This window comes from Macaca fascicularis, chromosome X (genome assembly GCF_037993035.2).
Source record: "Macaca fascicularis isolate 582-1 chromosome X, T2T-MFA8v1.1".
Lineage (NCBI taxonomy): Eukaryota > Metazoa > Chordata > Mammalia > Primates > Cercopithecidae > Macaca > Macaca fascicularis.
This window is the reverse complement of record NC_088395.1, coordinates 117,732,112-117,751,803: the sequence shown is the minus strand read 5'-3', so window position 1 is coordinate 117,751,803 and position 19,692 is coordinate 117,732,112. Positions and strand designations below refer to the sequence as shown.

Here is a 19,692-nt window from a genome sequence, read left to right as displayed (position 1 = left end):
TTTACAAAATTGTCAGTACGCTCAAAAGAGAGGCATATCCTTTTCTATACAGACACCCTCCAGATACTTTTCTACTCTCAGAAGATTCAGAAAGTGCCAACTGTTGAATTTTTAATAAATAGATATATGGTGAAATAATAGTCAAATTTTGTTATTTTCCCCAAGCCATATAAGGAATTCTGTTGGACTAACATTTCTTGGGATATTATTGTAAGTTAAAATTATTTTCTACTGGAGAGAATTCCAAGACTTTTATGAATATGCTTTTGATATTCAAAAGCCCAAAGGACTAAGTATGAACACACCATATTCCGAAACAGAAATAGGTGATACATAGGGAAAATGGGAACAAGTACTTAGAGCCAAATATTGATTGGGATGTAGCCTTCACTGACCTCCCACTTCCTGCAGAGTTGACTGTTTATTATATCACCTTTCTCCAGATCTTTAAAAAACTTTTTTAAACATTATAAATTGTCAAAATAAATAATTTGTATCATAAGTAAATGATGGTTAATGAATCTATTTCCTCCTGGTATGCCTATTTTACAGTGCATATGTTTCATAAGCACAAGAGAGGATTAATTTAGGTATCATTATCTTTGTTTACTTAATATCAGACAAGGATGTCAGTATTCTACATTTATCTGGTTTTGGCTCTCAGAGAAAGTCCCATCTTTATTTAAATGTGGTTTCTCCTATGAGGATTTCCTAGGTTCAGAACCAGAACTCACCTAGCAGGGTGTCACAGTTTCAGTGTGTCCTCTTTCAGGTATTAAGGAGATTAACAACCTGGTTTACTCAACTATCTTTTAAGCATCATTGTGAAAATGTGACAGGATTTCACCATTTGAGCTTTATTTAGATATACACTTTTTAAAAAGCCCTTCCTGAACACACATATTCCTCTCCACTTTTGGAAAATGTTTTAAAAGAAACCTTTTCCAATACAAATGCAGAAAAATAGGTACACAAACCAAGCCACCACTATAGAAGAAGAATAAAAAATTGCAACTCTATTAGGGCATGGACTTCCACATGTTCACACAGTACTTGCTCTGGTATTTTTTTTTTGTTTGTTTATTTTTGTTTTGTTTTTGTTTTTGTTTTTTTGCCTTGCTTTTTTTGCTTTCTTTTTTTTAGAAAAACATTTTGACATCTTTTTTTTTTTTTTCTGGACATCTAATGACAATGCAAGTGAAAAACATCACATTGGGTAAGGAGTTTTGAAGGAGGTTTGAATGCAAGAGGGACTACTCTCTAACTTAAAAACAAACACAACACTATGAAGAGGGAGTGTGCATCTTTGAGAAACCTTTTTCTTCAAAGTGAGTGCACAAAATGAGGGGATTCACTACTGGCTCTTTCGCTTCACGGTGGAAGTGACCACTTTATGGTCACTTCAACATTGCTGCCCTGTTTGGGCTGCGATTCAGGCTTACAAATAAATTACATAATCTGAGGGAGTAGGAAAAAGGCTTATAAGAAGTTTCTATTCATTTGAAAGGTAAAGAACCCCCACCCCATTTGACTGTCTTTTCTTCCATCTTTCCTGCAGCAGAGTTTTATTTCAGTCTTACTCATGAGGGAGATGGTGAGGTGTAAGGCTTGCAGTCTTAGCGGCTGCTGTTTTTAATCGCTTCCTTTGCAGCGATAATCAGAGGAGTCAGGCTGGAGAGAGGCTTGGCTAATTTTAAAAATGGATGCTGTAAAAGGAAGGAAAAAGAGGAATTATTGGAATTCTTTCCTCCAACAAGTACACTACTTTACATTTTCAAGCAGCCCTTTTAAATTAAGATATATTTTGAATACTCAATTAAATATCATTTAATTAAAAACGGTGCCAGCTTTTGTCCTTCAGATGTTTTTGTACTTCAATGTCATGAAATCCTCTGGAAGCTGACTGGCAGAGTGAGAAACTCTGAGGGATCTTATAAAATCTTTCTGTGTTTGCAACAGTCTGACTCTCTGATTTTCCTAAACTGAAAAATTTATCTAGAGAAGCTGTCATGCTTGGAAAAAGTGTATTTAGTTAACGACTAAACAACTTTATACAGAAACCAGTGGCTTACTAACTGCTAAACTCAACAGCCGTGCCTCTACCATTTCTCTTTTGGCCCCTCTGCAGTACTTAATAAAAGTGAATATCCCTTCCTTCTTTGAATTTTATTTTTTAATTTTTTGCCTTAGAAGCATGTGACATTCTACCATATTTGGTCTCTTCCATGCGCATGTGCACTGAATATTCCAGCTCCATTTTCTTCCCTGGTTTCACTTCCTCCTCCTACCTCCTACTCATGAGAACTTGGCTGCCATCTCTTCTTTTTTTTAATTTAATTTCTTACAGATCTCATTCTCTTTCATGGTTTCAACCCACCATCAGCTTTATGGAGATGACTCCTAAATCCATAGTGTGTGACCTGATCTCTTTCCTGAACTCTGGTCCTAGTTTTCCTGCTGGATATTTCCTATGGGATGTTCTTCCGTCACCTTAAATTCAACATTTAAAAAGTTATGTTACAGTCTCACAAGCAGGGCAATCTTGTGTAATGTAAGCTACAGGGGCTTTAGAGTCAGAGCACTTAGGTTAAATCCTCATCTCTGTTTATTAAAATGGTTAAATGAGGTAAGTGGCAGTCCCTTGTAAGTTACATAGGGTCAAGAAATGTTAGCTATTATACTGTCTTCCATCACTTGCCTTCTTGCTGAATGCTGCCATTGACTTGATAGCCTGAAGTCACTTTTGTCTTCCTCTTATGTTCTAAATGCAATAAGCTACCAGGTACTCTCTTCTCAACGTCTCTTACATTTATCTCTTGCTTATTATTATTATTGTTTTTGAGATGGAGTCTCGCTCTGTTGCCCAGGCTGGAGTGCAGTGGCATGTCTCAGCTCACTGCAACCTCCGCCTCCCAGGTTCAAGTGATTCTCCTGCCTCAGCCTCCTGAGTAGCTAGGATCACAGACGCATGCCACCACACCTGGCTAATTTTTGTATTTTTAGTAGAAACAGTGTTTCACCATGTTGATCAGGCTGGTCTCGAACTCCTGACCTCAGGTGATCCACCTGCCTCGGCCTTCCAAAGTGTTAGGATTATAGGCATGAGCAATCACGTCTGGCCATCTCTTGCTTTTTCTAATTCAGTCCTAATCATCTTAATCCCAAACCATAACTCCTCCTTGGTCTCCCTGTCTCCATTTTTTTCTTGTTGCTAATTCTTACCACATACTACCAGATTAATCTTCCTAAACAAAGTTGTCATCATGCTGTCCCTCAGACATCTTCAGTGTTTCCCCACTGCCTACAGCCCCAACTCTTAAGCCTGGTGTTCAAGGCCCACCACAGGATTATCTCCTGCAGCTTCTTTACTTGAACTCTTTATTTCAGCCACACTTTCTAGGTTCTGTTCCTATAGACCTTGCCCGTATGTCTTTGGTTAAACCCTAATACTTCCTTCCATTTGAAATCCCTTCCCTTATTTTCTTCAACTTATCTAAAACTGATCACTTCTTCAAGGCCCAGCAGACCTCTTTCCTGTTTGCAGACATTTTCTGATCACCCCTAGCTTACGGAAGTATTTCTCTAATCAATCATGTCATTTACTATTTGAACAGTTCTTTGGGTTGAATGAGTCTCTAAACAGCTTTGCATTATATTTTCATGTACCCAAGAAGGTTGTGAACGTCTTAAATGGAGGAATCATGCCTTTTAATAGGTTTGTATACTGCACTTACGCTTTACAAATGGAAGTTGCTCAATAAATATCAATTGATGGACAGAGAATTGTCTTAGGTCATACAAAAAGACACACAAATATTCAAGACCTGTGTCTTTTCTCCAGCCTTCCAGTGGGGTGAATGTCATGCATCTCTCGCCTTTCTAATCTTGGAAATGGCAATAATAGGCTAGAGTCAGAGAATGGAGTTGCATGGACTCAAAGAGAAATACGGGCTGTTGCTTACATGTATAAAATGAAAAGATGCAATAAACTATTCAATTTAGACTCAAAATATAGTTTTGCATCAGTTATCTGACTGGTTCATATAAAAGAATTGTTGGGGAATGAATTAACTAGATAATTGATTTAATGATCTATTTAGCTGGACAGTCACATTTATCTGGATAGCCAGTTGAAGATAACTTACATCTTCAATTATCTTTACAAGAAAACATAAGAGGAATGTGTATCAGAATGTGTGTGTGGAGTGGTGGGAGGGCTAAAAAGATATAAAAGTGATATACTCAAAAGTTGACTTTCATCTGTAATTTGAGGCTGGATTAATTAGAGGGTTAACAAAGGGCCATTCCAGATTTGACATTTTAGGGCCTTATGATAACCTGTGAAATGCTTGCAGGTAGCAGAAAAGAAAAGATGTAGTCTCTTCAGTTTCTCCAAAAAGGTCTATTCCAGGTATGATCTGAGTTAGGGTGGGATATTTTTTTGTCTGGGCGTGGCTCTGTCTCTGGAGGGAGTTCAGAAACAACAGGAACAGGTTTTTCTTTCAGGGGGTAGGCTAGAACAGACAATCTGTGGTTAACGCGCTGTATAACCAAGTGTTGCCCCTTCTGTTTAATTGGCTTATGTGTTCAAAATCACAAAGAAAAATAGCAGTCATTGTTCTTAGATGTTAAATGTCTTCATACATGTCCCTGAGAAACACTCCCCAGCAGTGAAGCTATGTGTATTATCCTGGGCACGAACTGCTTTATCAAATAAAGACATATTTTTATCTAAATTGGTTTGTGTGTGATGTATGGTAGAAAGTCAGACAATTCAGGGCTCATATCCCAGCTCTGCCATTCAAGAGCTGTGAGCCTCAACTTTTACATCTATAAAATGGGATAATAATGCCTACCCTATAGAGTTGTTATAAAAATGAAATAATTTATTGAAAGAATTTGGTACATAGTAAGTATTATTTCTCATCATATATATTAATCCCTGAGAGCCATGAAAAGGACAAATGGTTACAGAGGCACTCACCACTGGATGGTACTCACCCAGGCAAGCAGGTGCCTGCCAATTGGCATCACAAGCAAAGGGGCTTTGACCAGTAAAGCATTAGAGTAGCAAATGCCATGGAAATAATTGCATAGTTATGTAGAGAATTACCTCCGGCCAAGAACACCTGCATACAACATCCAGGGGCACAAGTAAAGTTTAGAACAAAACACCAACACCAGAGGGTCACATTGCTTTTTTTTCCTTGCAAAATAAGACTCCAGGAAGAACAAAAGAGATTTACGGATTACACTGCCAACTTCTCAGAAGAAAGGCAACATGTCAATCAATCATGTATTAGATGCATGCCTATAGTTATGTGCCTGTGGTCTAAAATAAAATGGTAATAGCCTAACTCTAGACATCTCTTGACAGAGCTCTCTGTCACACATTGAGATGGAAAAGCTGAGTATAATGCCTCTCTTTGTAATTGTCCTATTTTATTTTCACCTGCAAAAGCTCCTTGGCAGATCCTCGCCTATCGACATCCATCTCAAGACAGCGATTTAAAAAGTCACGGAATACAGCCGACAGTCTCTCAGGATTCTGGAGCTCTGGGGTTCCATTAGTGGCTATCAGATACAATGCCTGTAGAAAAAAATAGAAAAAACCATTCGGCACATACATATTAAAATCATGGGTTGGCACAGAAGGCAAAAATCCAGTTTCTTCTGGTTTACATTCTGGGTCTTAATAATTCCACTTTAGAGAATGACACATATCTTTCAAAGCTTCTATAACATTTAGAAATGATTAATATTGGCAGTAACTGACGTGACAGTAAAGTGTCCTACCTCCAAAAACTTAAAAATAAGGTTATATTGTTGTCCTCCGAGAGTTAAGCCAGAAAAAAATCCACATATAATGAATATGTGATTAAGTACCTAGAAAATTAAACCAAAGGATTGCCTGTAAATCTATTTATCTAAAGACTTGGAGAATACACATACATTCATTCATTTTGACCTGACTATAACTTTGGGGAAGTGCAATGGAAAGGTAATTGTGATTTACTAAGTGCTTATCTTGCTTGAAGAATGTTTGTGAATAGATGTAGAATGAAGAGAGTACATTACAGAATTAGGGAAGTACAAGGAACCAGAAGATGCCAGTGCCTGGATGAGAGAGGCAAGCTGTGGGGCCCAAGAACTCAAATACTTTTACCCTGTGGCAGCTGTATCCCTATTGATTTTAATTAGATTTCCCATGAAGGTACACCTACAATGAGAGGAAATATGAGAAAAATTGACAATAGTAGTCTTGGCACCTGACAATTATGGTAAAATAATAAGTTGCTAATAATCGTATATTTCTCTGAGAGCTTTGTAGTATAAGGCCACCACTAAGAGATGTCAAGTCATGATGTCCTGAGAGAATCAAGGTCTCTAGTCTTCCAATCAGAGAGCTGAACTCAGGACTATGATTAATTCACAAAGGTAAACCCATCTTTTTTTTTTTTTTTTTTGAGACGGAGTCTTGCTCTGTTGCCCAGGCTGGAGTGCAGTGGCATGATCTCACTTCACTGCAACCTCCACCTCCTGGGTTCAAGTGATTCTCCCACCTCAGCCTCTGCAGTAGCTGGGATTACAGGCATGCATCACCATGTTAGTAGAGATGGGGTTTCAGCATGTTGACAAGGCTGGTCTTGAACTCCTGAACTTAAATAATCCACCCACCTTGGTCTCCCAAAGTGCTGGGATTACAGGTGCGAGCCACTGCGCCCAGCTGAAGGTTCTTGATACAAGAAAGCTGGCCATTACTGATGCCTCCTCTCAGCAAACAATTCAAGAGCATTTAGTATGTACCAGATAGTTTATTAGACACTGGAGAGCTAAGGATGAATAAGACAGTGATCTTGCTTTGAAGAATCACGCAATTTAGTGAGGGAGAGAGACATATATAGAGCGCGACTGTACAGTGGACCAAGAGCTAATTGAGGAAACTAGAAAGCACTAAGTAAATACAAGGATGAAGTAGTTCACACCAGAGCTCAGAGAAAGCTTCACGGAAGAGGCTAACATTTTAAAAGGGTATTGAAGAATAAGTAGGAGTTTGCCTGCAGGTACTGCCAGGGTTTTACCAGCCCATGCAACAAACCCCCTAACTCTTATGAAAACATGTTCCCTCCTGAACTTGCCTGGGTTTTGCAGCAAATTATCATCCCCTTTCTCCTTTCTCTACTCTAGCTTCTGTTATTATTATTATAGGTATTTCTATAAAAGTCCTTTTGCAGGCCAGTTTTCATCAGCTCTTGAAGACATCTCTTCTTTTTAGTAACTCCTACAGATGTACTTTAGAAAGGGTCAGGAACAACCGTTTAATCTAGTGACTGCCAACTTTACAGCATGCATCAGAATCATCCAGAGGGTTTGTTAAAACACAGGTTTCTGAGCCACCCCAAGAGTTTCAGTAAATATGGGCAGGGGCCCAAGAATTTGCGTTTGTATTAGTGTCCTGTTCATGTTGAAGCTGCTGGTTCCAGGACAACACTTTAAGAACAACTGGTTTAATCCACCCAAGTAATTAAGCAATGGGCTAAACTAGAGGGTCCCAGACTTGTCTGCACATTAGAATCACTCGGGGAGAGTTAGAAAATCCCCATGCTCAGTTCTCACTCCCAGAAAAATTAAGTAAAAACCTCTGGGAACAGAACCTAGGCGCCAATATTTTTAAGCTCTCCAGGTGATTCCAATTTACAGCCAACAATGAGAATCCCTGGCTGAGAACCTGGAGCCCACTTCACACATAATAACTTAGAATCTCCGCATCATATGTACACCAAACGTAAGAGCCACAGAATTCCATAGGAGATTGTCTTGCATAGCAATGTGTGAGAACTACAATGCCATGTGCTTCTCTACAGTGCATGGAAACTTTTGGCTTTTCCTCCTAGTACTAAAAAACCCATATGTGAATACATCCCTCACCCCTACGAAATGTACATCTTCCTTTCCCCCAACTCTCATCCCTTTGTAATTTTCAATACCTCCACTGATGAACAGGAAATGCAGGTGGCAGCTATTAGGACTCCCATGCCAAAATACAAGTCAGTGACAAATCCAGTTTTGACTAAAAGGAGATGGGATGCTTTTAGAAAATCACTGATTGGGCTAAAATCGAATAGTGCACAATCATAGCAGATATAGTCAATTAAGTTCAAACTGTTTTTGTTCTTGGATGATTAGTGCTTGAAGCACCTGTCCTCTCAAACATCTTTATTCCTTTATTAAAAGAAAATCAGTTGCTACAAATTGCATTCCCTGCCTCCTCCTAAAACTCTTTTATTTCAGCTGGCTACAACTTCCTCAAAGTCACTGTTCTTGCTTTTTTGCTTGCTCTGTAGCCAAGCCCAGACCTAAGCAAGCACGTCTCTTTCTTCCTTTCCCAGATTCGTTTTCACTCTCTGTAGATCTATATTCATGCTATACTGTCTCATTTTCTCACTTTACTTTCACCATTCTTAGCTTAATACATTCTATTCCACATAATTTTCTTCCTTAAAAGTACATACACATCTTCTCTACCCGAGTCCTTCTCATCTCTCTTCAATCTATGCATAATTACCTAAGGAAATACTTGGCCCTTTTTCCATTCCATTTATGAATCCAAAAAAATGACCTTAATCATAGTCGTTATGCCTGAGTAGTGCTAGTGAAATAGTACATCAAGGGAGAAGAAAGCCCTGTAATTTGAAGGAAAATCTGAAGTAATGAAGAGCCAGTGCTACGAACCTCTACAGTACTTCAAAGAACCGTTATGTCCTCCTCAGAACTTCGACAAAAAGGTCTGGCTGTAGTTTTTGTTAGGGGGTGGGTCTGATAGGGGGTGGGTTTGTTAAGGGGTGGGTAGGAGGTTTTGATTGGTGGTCTAACAGCAGACTCCTGCCCCGGTTGATTAAGTGTTGATCTTCTGCTTATACTCCCTCATCCCTAAACAAGGTATCAAATGCAAGGCTGCCGTTTGCTCAACAATATATCATAAATATTTTTTGATGTTTTAAAAATTCTTCATAAATATCATTTTAAGAGCTGCATAATAGTTCATCATGTCGATGCACCATAATTACTATTGGTGAACTGATTTAAAAATGCATGCAGTAAGAAAAAGGCTGAAATACACCAAGTTGTGAACACTGGTCCTCTCTGGATGGTAGGATTGTTGGTGACTTAATTTTTGAAATACATTTTTTAATTTTCCAAATTTTCTACAATGAACACAGTTGCTTTTATTATTTTAAAAACTCCAAAACATTATTTAGAAATACAGTTAAAAAGCTGCAGTGTCCAATTTACAAAAAATTCCCCATCTATTTCTCTTTGTCTTCCTAGGATTAAACCTGCTTTTCATCAAGCCCTACCCTTTGAGGGAAACAAAAACCCAGACTATTTCTTTTGCAACTATTGTTTTCATTTTAATTGCAACAGTATTATTTCAAACTAATTTCCATTGCAAAAATCCACACTTTCAGTTATATATGGGCTAAACTGGCTTTTGTGGACTGGCCTGGGAACCTAATCACTATGTATAATGCCACTTCTATGGGAAAATGCACTCTGAGGTCCAAAAAATTAACTTAAAAATGTGCCTTTGGAACATATCCTGTGAGTAAGCTGAGGACTCTCTTAGTAAAAAAAAGAAAATTGCTATCCACTACCCTGCTAATGAGAGACAAATACAGTTGTAGCCAATACAACAATGACAACAAAAAGGGTTTTACTAGCAAAGTCAAGTATTAGATGAAGAAAGATGAAGGACAATTGTTCTAGGCATGAGTGATAACATGTTGGTTTTATCTGAGCTAATGAAAACTCAAAGAAAATAAAGTGGCTATTAGAAATTAGACTAGAGATTTCCCATATACTAGTTGGTTGCTTCTAATGTTAAGTAAGAAACCATATAATCATCTTTCCCCCCTTCTTCCTCACCCAGCAATCTTCCCTCTCCCCACCCTTACTATAAATAGTCCACCAGGTTTTGTTAATGCAACCTTTAGAAATGTCTTTCATACCCATTCACTTCTCTCTATCCCTATTGTCTTTGCTTAAAGTCAGGCTTCTTTCAGATGGTTCCAAGGTTATGATAACCTCCTAACCATTTTTCCATTATTCAAGCCTTTTTATTCTTCCATCCATCCTCCTTAACAATCTTATCTCATCACAGTTCTCCTCATGTAATTCACTTCCTGCTTTAAAATATTTTGTCACTCCCCATGGTCCACAGATGTGGTTTTCAAACTATGTCCCCAAAATTCCTAAGAGCAGTTAAGAGGGAAAAGAAGAGGGAGAGAGAGAGGAAGAGAGATTCTAGGACCCTCCCCAACACACATTTTCTTTTTCCTTTTCCTTTTTCTTTTTTTTTTTTTGACAGAGTCTTGCTCTGTTGCCAGGCTGGAGTGTAATGGTACGATCATGGCTCACTGCAATCTCCACCTGCTGGGTTCAAACGATTCTCCTGCCTCAGCCTCCCGAGTAGCTGGGATTACAGGTGCCCACCACCACACCCAGCTAATTTTTGTATTTTTAGTAGAGATGGGGTTTCACCTTGTTCGCCAGGATGGTCTTGACCTCCTGACTTTGTGATCCACCTGCCTTGGCATCCCAAAGTGCCGGTCGTAAGCCACCGCTTCCAGCCCACAAACCTTTTTCAATCAGAAAATTTGTGTGTTTTTCTCCATTTATTTGTGCTTCCAAGCAAGGATTCACTGGAATCAGAGGATCATTATTGTTGTTTGAAAACTACTGATTCACAGGACATAATAAAGATTCCTTAGGCAGTCCTGTATGATTTGCCCCCTGCCCACCTTTCCAGTTCCAGTTTCCATCTGTACTCTTCTCACCCTAGGGCGCTTCTCCCAACTCCTCTCCTGCCCCGCCACACACATACACACTGGCTGAAGCTCACATACTACTCACACCAATTTGTTCATCATTCCCTGAATAGGAAATGCCTTTCATTGCTGCCTAAAATGCTATCCTCATTTCCCTTAAGTACCTGATAAACTTGCTTTTCAAGCACTGGTTAAAATGCCATCTCTTCTTTAAAGTCTTCTCCATCTCTCCCAGGTAGGTAAACTTGGTGACCAAACACTCTGGTTTTCTGGGGACTATCCTGGGTTTTGGTATTTGAGGTTTTGTGTCCCTCAATCTCAAGCAAACAAGGGTAGTTCCATGGTCACCCGGCAGATGGAGTTAGCCATTTCCTTCTTTGAACTCTAATACTGCATGTTTATATGTCTATTTTTACATCGTATTATGTATGAGCACTTGTTATTTGTTTACAGGTCTGTCTTCCTTCCTAGATTGTGAGCCCATGGAAGGTAGGAGCTGTGTTATAACCAACCGTGGATTTTGTGACAACTTGCTCAAAATACGTGCTCAATAAATGTTTTTGTTACTGAACGAAATAGCCAAAATGTATAAATTTAACTGAGCTGAGACTATGACAGACTTATATACATAAGTATTAAGGCTCAGAACCTAAAAGTGACCTATTAAAGTCTAAGAAGATATGCAGAAAATGAAAAATGGCACCTTTTCTGAGCTGAACAGGCCTGGCATATAATAACTTCTGATGACCCCACTGTTCAGTGTGGGAGAAGGAAGAGAGCTGTATGAATAGCATATGTAAGGAGATGTCATCATCAAAGGGAGGGAAAACTGGAAAAAGATGACTAAAACATGGCCAATGCAGAAAGACCCATAGAGAAAGGGAAGAAAACAAGTGTTCTCTGGAACTTGAAACATAGTTCAGAAACTTATTTTCTCTGACTGTTCTTGAACAGAAAAGGTACTCTTGATTAATCTGTTAGATCATTTAACAAGATCTGTTTTCTTCCTGAGGTGAGGCAATATAGGCCCCATAACCTACGGACCTTATTTATAATGTTAGAAATACAAACTTTGGCCAGAAAAATGGTGGCTTTCTTCCTTGTGATATACGTATTACCTAGAAGTTTCTGGTGTTCTCAAATTCTTCATAATAACTCTAAATATCTTGGTAATAACACACAAACATCAAAGTTTTCACTGACACTGATGTGCAACTGAATTTACCTAAGTACTAAGAGAAAACTTTAAGTTTAAGTGATAATTCAATTTACTATATTAACAATTTCCTCAATTAAAAAAAGATCAAAGCAGTCATCATAGAAGTTACCACATTTCTCCAAAGAAGTCTCCACACAATCCATATGTACTCAATAAACTGTTATTAAGGCAGTTTTGTAACAGGATTAACCACTTAATTAAAAAGCTCTAGTTTGTGACTTCAGTTCATTACAACAGTTTATAAAGTTTAAGTTAAGAAATTAGAAAACAAACCAGGGGATTTACATGGAAACATGTTAGCAACCATGAGGGGCCCCAGCACCAATATAAAGACTCACTTTACAAAGAGGATAGGGTTCTGTACAGACATTTCTTTGTAGGCTGAATATTTGAGACGCAAAACACATTTTACCATGGAAATCATATTATGTATGGTGAGAGGGCTCCAGTCCAGCCCTAAAAGTCGACTTAACATACAATGCAACTGAACTATAAGAGAGCTATTCATTGATATCTTGATATCTGTATAAATATTATATCCATGGGAAGTATTAATAGATAACTTTTACTGAATGATTATTATTAGCTTGTGCAATTCACAAATAAACCCTGAAGTTTATTTTAGACTGTTTATAATAAATTCTATTTTGATCTCTAATTGAGAAGCAACTGAGGCTTGTGGAGATAAGAAGAACTTGCCCAATGTCACAAAACTAGTATTTGAATCCAGGGAGTATGAATCCAGAGTTCATGCTCTTGACCACCGCACAATACCACGTCTCACTGTTCCCAGTCTCTGGGATGGGAGTGCTCCTAGAAAAAGCAGACAAGGGCTCTTCAAGGAGTGAAGCACACTGTATATAAACTACTGGTTTAATTGATCCACCTCTGCCTCTACAGAAGAAACGGGTCAATCATTCTCTACCTGTTTGGAAATGGGGAACAAAGGGCAGGTACCCACTCAGAGAGGTAGAGGGGCTTCATACAGTATTGTATATTGCCCAGTGTCTAGTACACACACACACACACACACACACACACACACAAAGTCATACCTCGGTATCTACGGGGGATTGGTTCCAGGAACCCCTTTAGATACCAACATCTATGGATGCTCAAGTTCCTCATATAAAACCTATGCACAGCCTCCCCTATACTTTAAATCATCTCTGGATTGTTTGTGATACCTAATACAATGTAAATGCCACGTAAATACAGTCATGCATTGCTTAACAATGGGGAATACATTCTGAGAAATGCATCATTAGGCAATTTCGTCGTTTTGTGAACATCATAGAGTATACGTACACAAACCTAGATTGAATAGCCTACTACACACCTAGGCTATATGGTACAACCTATTGCTCCTAGGTTGTAAATCTGTACAGCATGTGATTGTACTGAATACTGTAGATGACTAGTGCAGTGTGTTTAAGTAAGTCTTTGTGTATCGAAAAATAGAAAAAAGTACAGTAAAAATATGTTATAAAAGATAAAAATTGGTACACCTGTGTAGGGCACTCACTATGAATGGAGCTTCCAGGACTAGAAGTTGCTCAGGGTGAGTCACTGAGTGACTAGTGAGTGAATGTGAAAGCCTAGGACATTACTATACACTGCCATAGGCTTTATAAATACTGTACACTTAGGCTACACTAAATTTATTTAAATTTTTTTCTTTGATAATAAATTAGCTTGCTGTAACTTTTTAAATTTATAAACTTATTTTTTCAGCGTTTTGACTCCTTCGTAACAGTTTAAAACACATTGTACAGCTGTACAAAAATATTTTCTTTTTAATATCCTTATCCTATAAACTATAAACATTTCCTATCTTAAAAATGTTTTCCTTTTTTCATTTTAAACTTTTTCGTTAAAAACTAAAACACAAACAGGCTGGGCATGGTGGTTCACGCCTGTCATCCCAGCACTTTGGGAGCTGAGGCAGGCAGATCACCTGAGGTCAGGAGTTCGAGACCAGCCTGGGCAACACGGTGAAACCTCGTCTTTACTACAAATACAAAAATTAGCTGAGTGTGGTGGCAGGCACCTGCAATCTCAGCTACTCGGGAGGCTGGGACATGAGAATCGCTTGAAACCGGGGGGGGCAGAGGTTGCAGTGAGCCGAGATGGCACAACTGTACTCCAGCCTGGGCAACAAAGTGAGACTCTGTCTCAAAACAAAACCTCCCCAAAAACTAAGAAACAAAGACACATTAACCTAGGCCTAGACAGGGTCAGGATTATCAATACCACTGTTGTCCCCTCTCCATATCTTGTCCAACTGGAATGACTTTAGGGGCAATAACTTGCATGGAGCTGTCACCTCCTAGGATAACAATACCTTGCTTGCAAATACCTCCTGAAGGACCTGCCTGAGGCTCTTCTTGAGGAGTAGGTTTGTTTATACCCTCATCACTACAAACACGTGAGTAATGCATTGAATTAGGACATCATGACATCACTAGGTGACAGAAATTTTTCAGCTCCATTATAATCTTATGGGACCACCACTGTATATTCAGTCCATCATTAACCAAAACATTGTTACGTAGCCCATGACTGTAGTCATCGTACTGCATTGTTTTGGGAATAACTACAAGAAAAAGTCTGTACATGTTTAGTACAATGAAACCATCATTTAAAAAAATACTTTTGATTTGTGGTTGGTTGAATCCATGGATTTCACACCCGTGGATCAGAGGGTCAACTGTGTGTGTGTATATATATGTGTGTGTGTATGTGTATATGTATATGTGTATATACACACACACATACGTACACACACATATAAGTATGTATATATACATGCATATATATATAAATATATGTATATACACACATATATGTATATGTATATATACACACATATATGTATACATATATCTGTCTATCTATATTGAAGGTTTATATGCAGCTGGTTGTTGCCTGCAACTGACTCCTAATCTGATTCTTCTGTCATTTTAGAATTTCCAACTAACTTTGAGTGTTTTATGAGCGATATTTGCCAACAAGTGACTTAACACCTTATGACTTAGTTTACTCGTGACCTGGGATTTCAGAGTTTAAAAGCCAGAGGATATTGCTGCCTCTGATGTGTTTATGGATATCATGAAAGTGTCTGCCATGTCTTTCTTAGAAGAGAGTAATGGGGGCCAAATATGCAAAAAGAAATCATCACATTATAATGAACATTGTATTCCATACTTGGGCTTACTCAACCCAACATTTCAGTGTGATAGCTGAATGAGCAATCTGGTCTAATTTAACTTCCTGCTTGTCTTACATAGAAGTTCTCATTGGTCACCAAATTATGAGGGACATTTGTTATTGTTGTTTTGTTGTTTAATCCTTAAAAGGCTATTTAAAAGGAACCTATTACAGATCTATCCCCTTATAGGTTTACAGTAAAAGGTAATTAGGTAGGGCTGACTCACTGGGTGTTAGCCTAGCCTAAATGTGCTCCTTTCAAGCACAAAAGACTGACCAACGCTGTAAAATAAATTACAGGTAACTCCGACAATATGTGTGCTCATTCTCAGAACTAATAATGCTTGCTAAGAATTGCAGAGGGGGCTACTTGTGCTTATGAAGCAACCTTGGGCACTCAAAGCAGTACCCAAGGTTTGGAACTATAGGGCATTTGGAAGTAGGGATGTGGGTAGGTACAGAGCTAGGAAAGGAAGAAAAGCAAAATGGTGCAAAAGGTAGAGGTAAGAAACTGTGAGAAGCAGAGGAAGCAAAACGAAAAATGAGGGCAAAAACAGGGGGCAAAAGACAATGGGAGGAGAATATCACTGGTGGAATGAGGACAAAGAGAAATGAAGATAGATAAGGGCTAGAAAATCTGGGAGACCAAGGGGACCTGAATCCTAGGTCCCATTCTGTGACTGCTCCACTGCTCCTGGTCCTTTTCCCATAAAAATTCTCAAAATAATGTGCATACTTGGTATGTCAACTTCCTTACCTCCCATTTTCTCTTTAACACACAACAAATTTCTAGTCCTAAGGTAATATTTAACATTATACTTTTGTTCATATTTCATTTCAGAATATTAGTGCAAGAAGGGACTAGCACTCTAATTCTTTTGGGCTTTTCCAAATTACCATATTAGGATTTAAACAGGCTGACTGTGATATGATCTGTGAAACATGCATTACTACTCACATAAACTGATTTCAACTTCTATTTTTATATGCAGTTAATCAGCTGAACAGGTTTGTACATAATAATATACAATTCTTTTAATAATACTCCAGAGTGAGGAACCTTGTGTCCCTGCAATAGCTTTATTACTGCAGTGTTCTTCACTGCCTTCTTCCCAAGATTATTATCAGAATGAGGTTACCAAGTCTCATATACAGTATGTTTCACATCATGATCAAGTGTCTTTGCTTGGTTGGAAAAGGAGGATTTTTCCATTCTGTGGGATACAGATTTAGTCCAGAGATGATGAAATAAATGTCTCCAAGCTGCTTTCTGAATACCACTCTTCTGAAAGTACTCATAGAGACTCATAGAGACAACACACAAACCATGGCCCTTTTGGCAGAGTTGGGGAAGGCTGTAGCCTATGTACAGCTAAAGGACACAGAATCAGAGTAAGGGACTCATGAGTTTTTAGTCTTATTTAAGTAAATCTCATGTGATGGCGCAAGGCAGAAAAGTAATTAAAAAGGAATTTTTCTGGTGGAACCAAGAGCCCTACCCTGGTGACCTCCCTCTTGGCTCCTTCAACACCCGCAAGGAACTCTATGGTATTCTAGGGTATTGTGGAGCCAACTGGTAAACAATAATCTAGTGAAATTCCACTCTTTTGAAGCAATAAGGAAATGTAGGCTCAGCAAGAAGAAACCTGTACAAAGTTATGGAGTTCCTGACTGACAGACTTCAGAATACAATTCATTCTTTAACTTGCATAATGTAAACAGTTGGTAGAGGCACTAGAAAGTTCCTTGTCTAGATCTCTCACAGTCATTGGCCCCTCCTAGATTAAAAAAAAAAAACAAAAAAACAAGTGCTGATGAACTTTGCCATCTGAGCATGAGGGTAATTCTTTACAAAAAAACAAAGCAAAGGAAAGAAAAAAAGAAAAACAAAGCAAAAGAAAGGAAAGAAAAAAGCTACAACAGAAAAGTCAGTTTGATTATCGGGATAATGTTAGAACTCTGGCTCTCCCAGCTACAATGCTTACGCTGCCTTAATTGATTTAACACTCTCTGCAGAACGTCTTATCTAAGACACCTCAGAGTACTTACTGTTTTATTAGAATGCAAAGGGTTTTCTACAATGATGTTGCAACCTGGTTGGAAAAGGTATCAATCAAAATGACAATAAAGGTCAGAAATTATCTTAATTATTAAGAAAACTCCAACTTTCTTGGTAAAGTAATTCCTCATTGGCAAAAACACAGATTTCAAAAGCCATAGGATAAAACATGTGCATGGGCATTTCAGTGTGCAAATGCCTATCATCACACTCCATGATTTGTCTCTTTAGAATTAACTTTGATCTGGAGGGACTTAGCTACTTAGTTATATGTATGGTACCTATTAGGGCAGTCAGCATATGCATCCTTGTTTTACTCCCAAGCCATGCTATAAGGATTCTGAGAAATTATAACATAATAGTAGCATAAACTTTCTTTCTCTAATTTTCTCTTGGTGGATTTTAGTTTGCTATGGAATCAGTTTCTCCTTTGGCTGTTTTCTGGGTCATAATTCACCAGTTTGAGCTGTCTGCTTCTGAATTACATTCTAAATGAGACTTGCAGCTTTCCTATGGCTAAGTCCCATTTTCCTACACTGAATTCCTGACAACCAATGATTCTTAAGAGCTGTCTATCTTTTGACAGGCAATATTTTTTTTCTGATTAAAAAGAAACCCTGTTATTCTTCTGTAATTATTTTAGTTGTAGTGATCCCAACTTCCCCCTCCTTTTAGGCATAGGTTTGCACTCAAAATAGGAGGAGTGTCAACAAACCATCAATAAACCTTGTTGTTCCATCATGGCTTATGGAAAATGAAGGGAATGCTCCCAACTCTTCCTGAAATACATTCAAAACAATATTGACTGAGTGCTAGCAAAGTATGCTTGCTTCTCTGGCACTCAGGAAGTTTATGTCTGACTTTAATTCCAAATGAGCACGCGCCATCAAACCCAGACATTCCAATCTACAGCAAAGTCCCAGTGCTTGGAGGGATCTAGAAACAGTTTAGCCTTTAGTTGCTTTTCAATTACTAGAGATTCTCTTATTCTGCTTAACTCTCTTCTCTAGTCATACAAGCCAACTATAATTTCCTTGTTCTTACAAGTAGAAATAAGAACAACTAACATTTCTGTAGTGCTTTAAGTGCAGGAAAAGGAAGTGGGAAGCCTACTAGTGTAGATAAGAGGTCTGAATTTAGATTTCTGTCCTCCTCTCTCCTTTGCCATATTGGTAATGCACTCCTAATCATGAGTAGTCAGACTGTTGGGTTTATTATGCACCAATATATGCTAGCTACTCAGTCAGCAGCTAGACCATTTTAATGATGAACTCCATTTTCAGAAGAAGCAAAATTGCAAAAGAAAATAGCATATCATGGAGGCATACGCTAAACTAATGTCATTTCTTTTTGGATAGTGCTACTGGACTGGTAAATCAGAGAATGACATAAAGCACATCAGGATTTCAATTAGGCTTTTATAGTATTACTCATAAATGTTTAGACAAAATGGATAAATGTGAGTAGAATGATAGCGTTATTTTTTGGTTGGACAACCATGTTCAAAGAGGGGTGATGACGAATTTTTGTCCAGGTTTGACAGTGTTCTATAAAGGGCTTGCCACATTGATATTTGACCTTTTCCTGACTGCCATTTTTCCCTGAGGATGGGGTCCTAGAATCACTGATTCTTAAATCTCCACAGATGACTCCAATGTGCAACCAAGGAGATCCACTGATATAGCATCTGTGGTTCACATACTATACTACATATTGTTTTTAGCAGTAATACCAATAACTGTCTTCCAGTGATCCAATCTTTGATACAGCTTCACAGATGTTTAAAGTAAGGGGTAGAAAGAGAACACTTAAAATTTATTTTAACTTGGATAAAGATTTGGAACATTACCATAAAAGGTGTTTCAAAGTGTCTAGTAGGGACTTTAAGTGGATGTCATATTTTTACATATCACAAATAACAAATTCCATCAAAACCTGTTGATAAGAATAGCCCCATTATGTGTAAAAGCAAAGTTAATAAAGGGGTACACTCTGGGTGCTGAGAAAACAGACCAAAGTTTTGTTTGACAAAAATGATTGTGTCTCCTTACTTAGAATCAGGTTATTATAGTAACAGTTTTTTAAAGTCTTCAATTAACAAAAAAGCTGATGATATCAGCAGAACAGTAACATTTGATTTGTATATCCACAGGGAAAGTTAGATTTTTAACCCCAGTCACTTTGGCAAAGAGAAGGAACAAGGTACTTAATTATTGGAGGCTGCACTAAAACTGTCTATAGGTCACAGAACAACATGTCCAAGGCCAATTATGTTGAGTACAAAGACTTCAGGCAGTGGGGGACAGTAAGAAGCTTGTGTCCTCTCTCTCTGGAAGGATACCAGCCTCATAACATCAGTACAATTAATGACTCTC

The 19,692-nt window shown here is 38.2% G+C and overlaps 1 protein-coding gene across 6 annotated transcripts in view; it reads right to left on the bottom strand.

Moving 5' to 3' along the window:
- Nucleotides 1–841: 841 nt before the first annotated feature.
- PAK3 (p21 (RAC1) activated kinase 3) overlaps nucleotides 842–19,692 on the bottom strand; it is a 285,291-nt gene continuing 266,440 nt past the window's right edge. For 4 of the 6 annotated variants that reach the window (XM_045383866.3, XM_045383855.3, XM_045383857.3 and 1 more), the window contains 3 exons: nucleotides 5,453–5,590; nucleotides 5,002–5,129; nucleotides 1,309–1,706 (listed from right to left, as the gene is read on the bottom strand). In XM_045383866.3, coding sequence (XP_045239801.1) covers nucleotides 5,031–5,129; nucleotides 5,453–5,590 — 237 coding nt within the window. In that variant the 3' untranslated portion in view covers nucleotides 1,309–1,706; nucleotides 5,002–5,030. Of the gene's footprint in view, nucleotides 1,707–5,001; nucleotides 5,130–5,452; nucleotides 5,591–19,692 lie in introns of all 6 variants that reach the window. The other 2 variants (XM_074029472.1, XM_074029474.1) reach the window with 1 other exon arrangement.